At 65.3% G+C, this 12,141-nt stretch overlaps 1 protein-coding gene across 1 annotated transcript; it reads right to left on the bottom strand.

Annotated features, from left to right (window-relative positions):
- Window positions 1-1,398: 1,398 nt before the first annotated feature.
- Window positions 1,399-11,188, bottom strand: IRF9 (interferon regulatory factor 9). Its single transcript, XM_039497348.1, has 9 exons — window positions 11,097-11,188; window positions 9,787-9,970; window positions 9,201-9,387; window positions 8,381-8,511; window positions 7,830-7,929; window positions 7,434-7,502; window positions 4,888-5,253; window positions 2,577-2,692; window positions 1,399-2,321 (listed from the first exon to the last, which is right to left on the bottom strand). Exons 2-9 carry the CDS (start codon window positions 9,967-9,969, stop codon window positions 2,220-2,222), a joined length of 1,254 nt encoding a protein of 417 aa, XP_039353282.1. The 5' UTR covers window position 9,970; window positions 11,097-11,188; the 3' UTR covers window positions 1,399-2,219.
- Between the last annotated feature and the right edge of the window lie 953 nt (window positions 11,189-12,141).

The raw sequence follows: 12,141 nt of genomic DNA, 5'->3' as shown, positions 1-12,141 counted from the left end.
CGCTGCCAATGGCTCCCCCCCGTCTGCATCCCCAGTACCAATGGCTCCCCCCCGTCTCCATCCCCGCTGCCAATGGCTCCCCCATGTCCATCCCCAGTACCAATGGCTCCCCCCCGTCTCCATCCCCGCTGCCAATGGCTCCCCCCCGTCTGCATCCCCAGTACCAATGGCTCCCCCCCGTCTCCATCCCCGCTGCCAATGGCTCCCCATGTCCATCCCCAGTACCAATGGCTCCCCGTCTCCATCCCCGCTGCCAATGGCTCTCCCGTGTCCATCCCCAGTACCAATGGCTCCCCCCCGTCTCCATCCCCGCTGCCAATGGCTCCCCCATGTCCATCCCCAGTACCAATGGCTCCCTCGTGTCAATCACTGGTACCAACGCTCCATGTCAATCCCCGGTGCCAACACCCGGTGCCAACAGACCCACCATCAATCCCTGATGCCAATGCCCCCGCCCCCCCATCAATTCCCAGTGCCAATGGCCACACACACCCGAGTGCTGATACCCGGTGACATATTCCCCGTGTGAATATCTCTGGCTGTAATCCCCCGTCATGGGACCTCTTCCTCTTCCTGGCCATAAGCCTCTGAGCCCTGACAGCTGCCCCTCATCGGGCCCTGAGATCACTTTCGGGGGGCTTTTCCGCACCCCTCGCCACTGTCTCCCTGGCCTCTACAAAGAGGATTATGTTAATGAGCATTTAAAAGTATGACGACTTATTGCATAGCTATGTAAACCACTGACACTAATAACGGTTAATTACTTACAAATTATTAACGTATAACCATGGCTATAAACCACACTGATTACTAACCCTGATAATAAAGAGGAGTGAAGGTTAGTGGCTGATACTTACACCACAGTAATCATTAATAATGGATATAAAAGAGATTGATAACTGAGACTGATGATAGAAAATATATTAACCACTAATGCCGATAGTCATTAATCAAGATTAATGACTAAATATACAAAAAATTAAAATATATTAGCCTCTAATATCACTGAGAACTAATATTGGCTAATGGCAAAATATACACACAATTAATATATATTAGCCTATAATATTTTTATATTTAATATTGAATGAATAAATCTACAGTAGATTAATATATATTAACACCTAATATTGTTGATAATTAATATTGACTCAAGACCAAATCTACACTAGATTAATCCATATTAAAAACTGATATTGCTGACAATTAATAATTGCTAATAGAAGCTAGTGACTAAACATACAATAAATCAATATGTATTAACCACTAATATTGTTGATAATAACAGGTAAGAAATATTAATGAGTAATGTTCACAAGAAATGAAGTAATACATCACAATAATGTATAATAACAAGGCACGTAATTAGTATATAAACGAGACAGAGTTTCTGGCGGCTAGGTCAAATAAAACTTTATTTAAAAACACAAGACACGGTTCATAAAGTTTCTTGCAGTTAGGGATAAAGTGCAAAGGGACCTGAGCTTAAGGTCCTAGCTGTGGCTGCAAGGGGCGGGGGGCGTTGCCGGAGGTCAGGAGGGCCTTTGGCATATAAAAAAGTTTCTACAAACTGGAGAAGAAGCTTCCTTCTACCCTGGAGAGAGGGACGTAAAACTAGAAGGTGTTGCCTCTACAACGTTCACTACAGGACGTTCCGGCACTACCAGGGCCAAGACAGGAAGTCCTACCGCTACACATTCAAATGCCAGGAGCTCCCTCCCAAACAATGTGCAAAACAGGATATCCCACCCCCTACGCACTGGTCAAGCCAGGAAGTCCCACCCTTACACAATCCAAATCCCTGGTGGTCCCTCCCAGCTCTACATGAGGCAAGCCAGGACGTCCCACCCTGACACCATGGACATACAGGAAGGCCAGCCTCCAACAGGTTCCAGTCTTCCAGGAACTGCTTCCCTGAGAATGCACCAAGTCAGGAAGTGTGTCTGACTGTGGTGTCCAACCCCAGGAAGTCCCTCCCCCAGACAGTGAGCAAAAGAGGAAGTCCCCCCTCAATGAAACAGGTGAGACGCGCGATCCTGCCCCATCATGTTCCACAAGGCAGGAAATCTCTCCCATATAACGGACAAAACAGGAAGCATGTTGGGGGGCATGACTTCTAAGTACAGAAAGCACCTGTCCCGAATGGGACAAGACAGGAAGTCCCACCCCTGGCCCCCTAAGTTGAGGCAATGGCAGGGTCTGGAGCATCTTGGGTCCCCTCAGATTGGGCTGAAGAGACAGGGCTCCAGGGAGAGGAGGCAGACGGACGCCATCTCCACCTCGGGCATGTCCAGTAGCTTCCGGGCGAAGGCTTGCTCCATCTGTAGGGGGCAGGGAGAGCGTCAGGGCATGGCTGCCCCCCACCATCCCACAATGCACCTCAGCTCCCCCTGCACCCTCCCACAATAGACCACTGCTCCCACCCATCATCCCACAATGCACCACTGCCACCTCGTACCTCACCATCCCATAATTCACCACCCCCATCCCACAATGGACTTTGCCCCCTCACTGCCACCCACAGTGCACCTCTACCCCACCATCCCAAAATGCATCACTGCCCCCTGGCTGCCCACCTGGATGATGATGAGCTTGTCCGCGGGGCCGTCCTGCTGGCCTAACTCCTCGCCCAGGCATAGGGTGACGTGGGGCTCTGGCTGGGTGCCCAGGCCCTGCCGGTACAGCTGCAGCGCTGTGGGGAGAGCGCCGGGGGGCAAGGTTAGCGCGGGCCCGGCTCTGGGTGAGTCAGAGGGGGCTCAGGGGCACCGCAGAGGAGATCTGGGGGCACCGAGGGCTAATGGGGGTCACAGCAAGGGAAGGGGGGCACTCGGGGGGGTTTGGGGAGCACAAGGGGGCGATTCAGAGGTTGCAGCAGGGGAACGTGGGGCCTGCAGTATGGGGACTAGGGTTCGCTATACGGGGACGGGGAGTTAGGGGTCCCAATGAGGGAGATTCAGGGGTCAGACCAAAGGTGGATCAGGACTGGGGGTCATAGCAGGGGGCTTGGGAGTCACTATGGGGGCATGTGGTGCCAACGTGGGCCATGGGGGTCACAGCAGGGAGGCTTGGGGGTCATTATGTGGGGATGAGGGATCAGAGTTGGCCATGGGGGTCACAGCAGGCAGGCTTGGGGGTCACTATGTGGGGATAAGGGGTCAGAGTTGGCCATGGAGGTCACAGCAGGGAGGCTTGGGGGTCATTATGGGGGGCTGTGGGGTCAGAGTGGGCCATGGGGGTCACAGCAGGGAGGCTTGAGGGTCATTATGTGGGGTCAGAGTTGGCCATGGGGGTCTTTCCCTTGTTAAGTTGTACGTGAGTCTTAGGGCTTGGCTACACTTACAAATTTGCAGCGCTGCAGCAGGGTGTGAAAACACACCCTCTCCAGCGCTGCAAAGCGCCAGTGTGGTCAAAGCCCCAGCGCTGTCCGTTATTCCCCACAGGGAGGTGGAGTACGGACAGCGCTGGCAGAGCTCTCTCCCAGCGCTGGCGCTTTGACTACACTTAGCGCTTCAAGCGCTTTGAAGTGCTAAGTGTAGCCACAGCCTTACTGTTGAGCCTATGTGAGTTTCACTGTTGTGCATGAATACAGTGTGTGCCTCAGTTTCCCTGTGTGCTGCACCAATATCTCGGTGGGGGGGAATAGGGGTGTGTGACTTTGGCTGAGACCTCTGGGGCTGGTGCCATTATGGGGGTAGCTCAGTGGTTTGAGCATTGGCCTGCTAGACCCAGGGGTGTGAGCTCAATCCTCGAGGGGGCCACTTAGGGATCTGGGGCAAAATCAGTCCTTGGTCCTGCTAGTGAAGGCAGGGGGCTGGAGTCGGGGTCCCCTCCAGCTCCAGGAGACAGGTTAATATATGGCGCTAGACCTGAGACCCACGAGGAGGGTGCAACCAGGTGACTCTTGGCCGGGAAGGGAGACGAGGAGGAGCAACGGGGGTGTCTGAGGGCAGGTCGCTGGAAGCTGGCAGTCTGCTTGGGGGGACTGAGAGAGGGGGAGTCCAGGCCCCCTAGTCCAGGACTCCCCAAGATGGACTTGGCTGAAAGTCACTGATTTCTGTGCTAACAAGCTCTGCTCTACGCCGTGTTCCTGTCGACTGATAAACCTTCTGTTTTACTGCTCCCCAGACACTGCAGGATGCTCTGTCCCTGGGGTGCAGGGTATCCCACTGCTGACACCAGTTGTCATGGAGTCCCCGGGGGATGCTCGGAAGCTGCTCCCCACCCAGCAGCCGGGACTCGGGGGAGCCTTCTCTCGGAGCAGCCTGGCTCCAGGGCAAGAAGCTTCCACGGCTTCCACCTTCCTGGGTCTGACCCCGGAGCATCCAGCCCCCCATGCGCTTCCCGCAGCGAGTCCGCCCAGGGGGGCCCTGCCCCCCGACTCCGCAGCCAGACGTGACTCTCAGCCAGCGTAAAACAAGGTTTATCGGTCAACAGGAACCCGGCGTAGAAATCAGTGACTTTCAGCCGAGTCCATCTCGGGGAGTCCTGGACCAGGGGGCCTGGACTCCCCCTCCTCCAGTCCCCCCAAGCAGACTGCCAGCTTCCAGCCACCTGCCCTCAGACACCCCCGGGGCTCCTCCTCCTCCTCTTTGTCTTGGGCTCCAAGCGGGGATATGGGGGTCAGGGGTCCGAGTGGGGCTTGGGGGGGTCTGAACAGGGATATGGAGGTCAGGGCTGAGTGGGAACATTTGGGGTCTGAGCGGGGATATGGGGGTCGGGAGTCCGAGTGGGAACATTTGGGGTCTGAGCGGGGAAAGGGGGGTTGGGGGTCTGAACGGGGGATACGGAGGGTCGGGGGTCCGAAAAGGGAAAGTCGGAGTCTGAGCAGGGATATGGAGTTTGGGGGCCGGGTGGTGGATACAGGGGGTCAGGGGCCGCCCCACTCACCTTGGCGGAAGGCTGCCCCACTGAAGACCTGCATGACTTCATCTCTCTCCAGCTTGCTGGGGGTGGCGGGCGGCGCCCCGGAGCCCCTCCAGTACACCCGGCCTCGACAGCGGCGCCGGACAAAGAGCCCCTGCGGGTAACTGGCCACCATCACCCCCTTGGCCAGCGCCCCCAGCAGCTCTTGCGTGGCCTGGCGCTTGTGGGGGTCCCGCACCCCCTCGGCGGGGGGCAGCAGCACCCGCTGCATAAAGCTGGGGGCGTGGGGCACAGACGCGGGTGTGGGGGTCACCAGGAAATCACCATGGGGCAGCTGCTGCTGCCACACCAGCTCCCCACTGTACCACAGGGACAGCAACACCGAGTAGTCTGGGGAGAGAGAGATGGGGGTTATGGGGGCTGTGGGTCAGAGGAAGGGAGTTATCGGGGGCGTGGGGCAGAGGAAGTGGGGTATGGTATGGGGTGAGTGGCACAAGGGGAATGGGAGGTGTGGGGCAGAGGAGGGAATTATGGGGTGGATGGGGCAGAGGGCATGTGGGTTTGGGGCAGAGGAAGGAGGTTATGGGAGATATGGGGCAGAGAGGCTCGGGGGGCTGTGGGGTGGTGGAAGGAGTATGGTGGTGTGGGGGAGGGAGGAGGTGGGGAGGACAAGTTGTGGGGGAGGTATGGGGTATGAGGTGGGGGACGGGGTTATGGGGTGGCAGGCTGGAGGGCTGTAGGCTATATGGGGCAGGGAGGAGGTGAGGAGGGTGGGTTGTGGGGATGTATGAGGTATGAGATGGGGACGGGGTTATGGGGTGGCAGGGTGGGGCTGTGGGGTGTGGGGCAGGGAGGAGGTGGGAGGATGGGTTGTGGGAGAGGTATGAGGTGGGGATGGGGTTATGGGGTGGCAGGGGGGATTGTGGGGAGGTATGGGGTATGAGTTGGGGACAGGGTTATGGGGTGGCAGGGTGAGGGGCTGTGGGGGTGTGTGGGGCAGGGAGGAGGTGGGGAGGACGGGTTGTGGGGATGTATGAGGTATGAGATGGGGGACGGGGTTATGGGGTGGCAGGGTGGGGCGGTGGGGTGTGTGGGGCAGGAGGAGGTGGGAGGATGGGTTGTGGGAGAGGTATGAGGTGGGGACGGGGTTATGGGGTGGCAGGGGGGATTGTGGGGGAGGTATGGGGTATGAGTTGGGGGACGGGGTTATGGAGTGGCAGGGGGGGGGGCTGTGGGGTGTGTAGGGCAGGGAGGAAGTGGGGAGGATGGGTTATGCAGGAGGTATGAGGTGGGGACGGGGTTATGGGGTGGCAGGGTGGGGGCTGTGGGGTGTGTGGGCAGGGAGAAGGTGGGGAGGATGGGTTGTGGGAGAGGTATGAGGTGGGGGACGGGGTTATGGGGTGGCAGGGTGGGGGCTGTGGGGGCAGGGAGGAGATCGGGAGGACAGATTGTGGGGAGGTAGGAGGTGGGGAGGGGGTTATGGGGTGGCAGGGTGGGGGCTGTGGGGTGTGTAGGGCAGGAGGAAGTGGGGAGGATGGGTTTTGGGAGAGGTATGAGGTGGGGAGGGGTTATGGGGTGGCAGGGTGGGGGCTGTGGGGTGTGTGGGGCAGGAGGAGGTGGGCAGGATGGGTAGTGGGGAGGTATGAGGTGGGGGATGGGGTTATGGGGTGGCAGGGTGGGGGCTGTGGGGTGTGTGAGGCAGGGAGGAGGTGGGGAGGACGGCTTGTGGGGGAGGTAGGAGGTGGGGGAGGGGGTTATGGGGTGGCAGGGGGGGGGCTGTGGGGTGTGTGGGGCAGGGAGGAGGTGGGTAGGATGGGTTGTGGGGAGGTTTGAGGTGGGGACGGGGTTATGGGATGGCACGGTGGGGAGCTGTGGGGAGTGTGGGGCGGGAGGAGGTGGGGAGGACGGGTTGTGGGGAGGTAGGGACGGGGTTATGGGGTGGCAGGGGGGCTGTGGGGTGTGTGGGGCAGGAGGAGGTGGGCAGGACGGGTTATGGGGAGGTAGGGACGGGGTTATGGGGTGGCAGGGGGCTGTGGGGTGTGTGGGTCAGGGAGGAGGTGGGCAGGACGGGTTATGGGGGAGGTAGGGGACGGGGTTATGGGGTGGCGGGGGGGGCTGTGGGGTGTGTGGGTCGGGGAGGAGGTGGGCAGGACGGGTTATGGGGGCTGTAGGGGACGGGGTTATGGGGTGGTAGGGTGGGGGCTGTGGGGTGTGGGTCGGGGAGGAGGTGGGTAGGATGGGTTATGGGGGAGGTAGGGGACGGGGTTATGGGGTGGCAGGGGGGGCTGTGGGGTGTGTGGGGCGGGGAGGAGGTGGGCAGGACGGGTTATGGGGGAGGTAGGGGACGGGGTTATGGGGTGGCAGGATGGGGGGCTGTGGGGTGTGTGGGGCAGGGAAGAGGTGGGCAGGATGGGTTATGGGGAGGTAGGGAGGGGTTATGGGGTGGCAGGATGGGGGTCTGGGGGGTGTGTGGGGCAGGGAAGAGGTGGGCAGGATGGGTTATGGGGCAGGTAGGGGACGGGGTTATGGGGTGGCAGGGTGGGGGGCGGTGGAGTGGGGGGGTGTCTCACCGTCCGTGGGGGGCAGGAGGGCCCCCGACTCCAGCGTGACGTTAATGACGATCTCGTTCAGATCTGGGGCTGTGGGAGGAACAGGGCCTGAGTCACGGACTGACGCCCCCGTCCTGACCCCCAACTCCCCACTGACCCCCCGCTCTGCCCCCAACGCCCCACTGATCCCCCATCCTGACCCCCAACTGCCCACTGACCCCCCGCTCTGCCCCCAACACCCCACTGATCCCCCCCATCCTGACCCCTAACTGCCCACCGACCCCCCGCTCTGCCCCCAACACCTCCAATTGACCTCCCCGCTCTGCCCCCAACACCCCACTGATCCCCCACCCTAACTGCAACCCTCCGCCTTGCCCCCCGGTGCCGACTGACCCCCTGCCCCCCCCCAACTCTTACATGGGACCCCAGCGTCAGGGCTGCGCTCGCTCGTCTCGATGCCAGAATCGTCCGAACTCTGGGAGGCGCTGGCTGTGGGCTCCGACCCCGACGTCACCTCCTGGGGTGGGCAGAGCATGAGATGGGGGGCCAGCCCCCTGGGGACACATCCCGCCCCCCAGCCCCCGACGTCACCTCCTGGGGGGGGGCAGAGCATGAGATGGGGGCCAGCCCCCTGGGGACACATCCCCCCCCAGCCCCTGCAGACACCTCCTGGGGGGGGCAGAGCAGGAGATGGGGGGCCAGCCCCCTGGGGACACATCCCGCCCCCCAGCCCCCGACGTCACCTCCTGGGGGGGGCAGAGCAGATGGGGGGCCAGCCCCCTGGAGACACCTCCTATCCCCCCCAGCCCCCGACGTCACCTCCTGGGGGGGCAGAGCAGGAGATGGGGGGCCAGCCCCCTGGGGACACATCCCCCCCCCAGCCCCCGACGTCACCTCCTGGGGGGGCAGAGCAGGAGATGGGGGGCCAGCCCCCTGGGGACACATCCCCCCCCAGCCCCCGCACTCACCATGCTGACCATATCCAGGGTGAGGGGGGCCTGGGCAGCCCCCCCGCTGCTCTGCAGCTCGTCCCCCTCCGAGGAGGAGTCGGGGGGCTCCTTCCTCCCCTGCCGGGGGCCCCTCCGAGCTGGCAGCTTGGCTGGGGGGGGACAAGACGGGGCCTTAAGCAGGGAAAACGGATTCCACGGTCCCTGGGGGGCTGTGACACGGGACGAGGGGGGGCCTGGATGGGGCAGGGTGGGGGGGCCGCCCGGCCGCCGGGATCCCATGGCGGGGGATGGGGTGACGGGGGGGGCTGGGGCAGCGGGTGGGGGCAGCCCGGAAGCCGGGTCCCGTGGCGGGGACGGGTGCCCGGGGCTGGGGCAGCGTGTGGGGCCGCCCGGACGCCGGGTCCCGTGGTGGGGACGGGTGCCCGGGGCTGGGGCAGCGTGTGGGGCTGCCCGGATGCCGTGTCCCGTGGCGAGGAACGGGTGCCCGGAGGGCTGGGGCAGTGTGTGGGGCCGCCCGGACGCCGGGGTCCCGTGGCGGGGGACGGGGTGCCCGGGGCTGGGGCCGCGCGTGGGGGCCGCCCGGACGCCGGGGTCCCGTGGCGGGGGACGGGGTGCCCGGGGGGGCTGGGGCAGCGTGTGGGGGCTGCCCGGACGCCGGGGTCCCGTGGCGGGGGACGGGGTGCCCGGGGGGGCTGGGGCAGTGTCTGGGGGCCGCCCGGACGCCGGGGTCCCGTGGCGGGGGACGGGGTGCCCGGGGGGGCTGGGGCAGTGTCTGGGGGCCGCCCGGACGCCGGGGTCCCGTGGCGGGGGACGGGGTGCCCGGGGGGTCCCCGCTCACCGGGCCGCTGCTCGGCGGGTGGCACCAGGCGATACACCTTGTAGGGCTCGGCGATGTCGAGCTGGGAGCGCGCGGGCACCTCCTCGAACTCGGGGCTCTTGTTGAGGGCGCAGCGCAGGCGGGTCTTCCAGCCCGCCGGGTCCAGCCGCTCGCCCGGCCGGTACTTGCCCTTGTACTCTGCCCAGGCCTGGGGAGGAGCGGGGGTTAGCGGGGCCTGGCCCCCTGGGGTGTGCCACGCCGTGCCCTTAGCATGTCCCATCCCGTGTCCTTAGCATGTTCCATACCTCTTGTGCCCTTGGCATGTCCCCATCCCACATGTGTCCTTAGCACGATCCCACCTGTGGCCTTAGCAGGCACATACTGTCTCCTCAGTGTATGGTTAGCATGTGCTGAGCATGTACTTTGCATGTTATTAGCATGTGCTTCCAGGGGCCTTGCTGTGTTTTAGCAGAACCTGAGTTGGTATTTGCTGTGTCTTTGGCATGGGTGTTGCATGTTGCTAGTGTATCTTTCGTGTGTGTGTCCTGTTGCTAGTACAGCGTCAGCGTGTGCTTGGCATGTTGCTCAGCGTGTCCGTGGCGTGTACCTTGAAGAAGGCCGCGTCCTCGTCGTGGCGGAAGTCCTGCTTGCCGGCGTGTTTCCAGGGGATGCGGAACATGGTCTTGGCGGGGGGGTCGTCCCAGACCAGCCCCGGGAACCGCCCGCTCTCCACCTGCTCCACGGTCCATTGGCGCAGCTTCCGCGTGGAGCGGGCCCGGCCCGACGCCATCCTGGGGGGCGGGACGGGGGGGAGTGAGGTACCCCCGTACCGGCCACGGGCCCCACCACCACCATCGGGGCCGGGCCGGGCCACCGCCTGGGCCCCACCACCGCCATCGGGGCCGGGCCGGGTCACCGCCTGCCCCCCCCCACCATCGGGGCCGGGCCGGGTCACCGTCTGCCCCCGCCATCGGGCCGGGCCGGGTCACCGCCAGGGCCGCTCCCCCCCCGCCATCGGGGCCGGGCCGGGCCACCGCCTGGGCCCCACCACCGCCATCGGGGCCGGGCCACCGCCTGGGCCCCACCACCGCCATCGGGGCCGGGCCGGGTCACCGCCTGCCCCCACCATCGGGGCCGGGCCGGGTCACCGCCTGCCCCCACCATCGGGGCCGGGCTGGGTCACCGCCTGGCCCCACCATCGGGGCCGGGCTGGGTCACTGCCTGCCCCGACCATCGGGGCCGGGCCGGGTCACGCCTGGGCCCCATCATCGGGGCCGGGCCGGGTCACCGCCTGGGCCCCACCATCAGGGCCCGGGTCACTGCCTGCCCCCACCCACCATCGGGGCCGGGTCACCGCCTGCCCCCAGACCAGGCTGGGCTGCCCTGTGTGGGGCAGGGCCCCATCACCCCAGGGATCAGCGCCCTGCCCCCAACGTCCCCATCAGCCCCCAACTTCAACCCCACTGGGGCCTGTCCCCTGGGCTTCCTCCCGATGCACCCACGGGCACCCCAGGCCCCCAAGACTTTTCACCCCCACTGCGACCCCTTCGCCGCCAAAGCGCCGACCGCAGAGCGTGCGCCCCACTGCGCCCCCTGCTCCCAGCTCCCCTGCTCCCAGCGCCCCCTGCTCCCAGTGCGCCCCCTGCTCCCCTCTGCGCCCAGGGCCCCCCCGCGCCCTGCTCCCAGCGCCCCCCCTTGCTCCTAGCTCCCCGGGCCCCCCCTTGCTCCTAGGGCCCCCCCTTGCTCCCAGCGCGCCCCCCCGCTCCCATGGCCCCCCCGCTCCCTGCTCCCAGGGCCCCCTGCTCCCAGGGCCCCCTTGCTCCCAGCGCGCCCCCATTTCCGTTTTCAATTCACCCCAATTTACTCTAATTATCCCCCAGTTCCCCCCGATCTCCCCCCGCCCCGGCCCGAGCTCACCTCCCGGCTGCGCAGCGCCTCTGTCCGGGGCCGCCCGGTCACACCCTCCCCCCGCCCCCCCGCCGCGATTCTCCGCCGCTCGCTCCTTTTCCCAGAAATCACGTGGGCCCGAAGCCTCGGCAGCCGCCAGGGGGCGCCCCGGACACACCGAGCCGGGCTGCGGGGCGGGAGTGAGGGGCACCGGGGCGGGGCTGCAGGTCGGGAGTGAGGGGCACCGGCAGGGCTGGGGGCAGGGGCTGCGGGTCGGGAGTGAGGGGCACCGGGGGGGGCTGCGGGTCGGGAGTGAGGGGCACCGGCAGGGCTGGGGGGGCTGCGGGTCGGGAGTGGGGGGCACCGGCAGGGCTGGGGGCAGGGGCTGCGGGTCAGGAGTGAGGGCACCGGCAGGGCTGGGGGCAGGGGCTGCGGGTCGGGACTGAGGGGCACCGGCAGGGCTGGGGGCAGGGGCTGCGGGTCGGGAGTGAGGGGCACCGGCAGGGCTGGGGGCGGGGCTGCGGGTCGGGAGTGAGGGCGCGGCAGGGCTGGGGGCGGGGCTGCGGGTCGGGAGTGAGGGGCACCGGCAGGGCTGGGGCAGGGGCTGCGGGTCGGGAGTGAGGGGCACCGGCAGGGCTGGGGCAGGGGCTGCGGGTCGGGAGTGAGGGGCACCGGCAGGGCTGGAGGGGCAGGGGCTGCGGGTCGAGAGTGAGGGGCACCGGCAGGGCTGGGGGCGGCAGGGGCTGCGGGACGGGAGTGAGGGGCACCGGCAGAGCTGCGGGGGGTAGGGGCTGCGGGTCGGGAGTGAGGGGCACCGGCAGGGCTGGGGCAGGGCTGCGGGTCGGGAGTGAGGGGCACCGGCAGGCTGGGGGCAGGGGCTGCGGGTCGGGAGTGAGGGGCACCGGCAGGGCTGGGGGCAGGGGCTGCGGGTCGGGAGTGAGGGGCACCGGCAGGGCTGGAGGGGCAGAGGCTGCGGGTCGGGAGTGAGGGCACCGGCAGGGCTGGGGCAGGGGGCAGGGGCTGCGGGTCGGGAGTGAGGGCACCGGCAGGGCTGGGGGCAGGGGCTGCGGGTCGG

This window comes from Mauremys reevesii, linkage group 13, assembly GCF_016161935.1.
Source record: "Mauremys reevesii isolate NIE-2019 linkage group 13, ASM1616193v1, whole genome shotgun sequence".
Lineage (NCBI taxonomy): Eukaryota > Metazoa > Chordata > Testudines > Geoemydidae > Mauremys > Mauremys reevesii.
This window is presented reverse-complemented; position numbering and strand designations above follow the sequence as displayed.

Bases quoted from the DNA above. Each gene is read 5' to 3' on its own strand.
- IRF9 (XM_039497348.1), bottom strand. From the start codon at position 9,969: ATGGCGTCGGGCCGGGCCCGCTCCACGCGGAAGCTGCGCCAATGGACC. The intron at 8,512-9,200 runs GTGAGCGGGGAC...GTCCCCCCCCAG, and splicing joins ACCCGCCGAGCAGCGGCCCG to CCAAGCTGCCAGCTCGGAGG. The intron at 7,503-7,829 runs GTAAGAGTTGGG...TTCCTCCCACAG, and splicing joins CCCTGACGCTGGGGTCCCAT to CCCCAGATCTGAACGAGATC.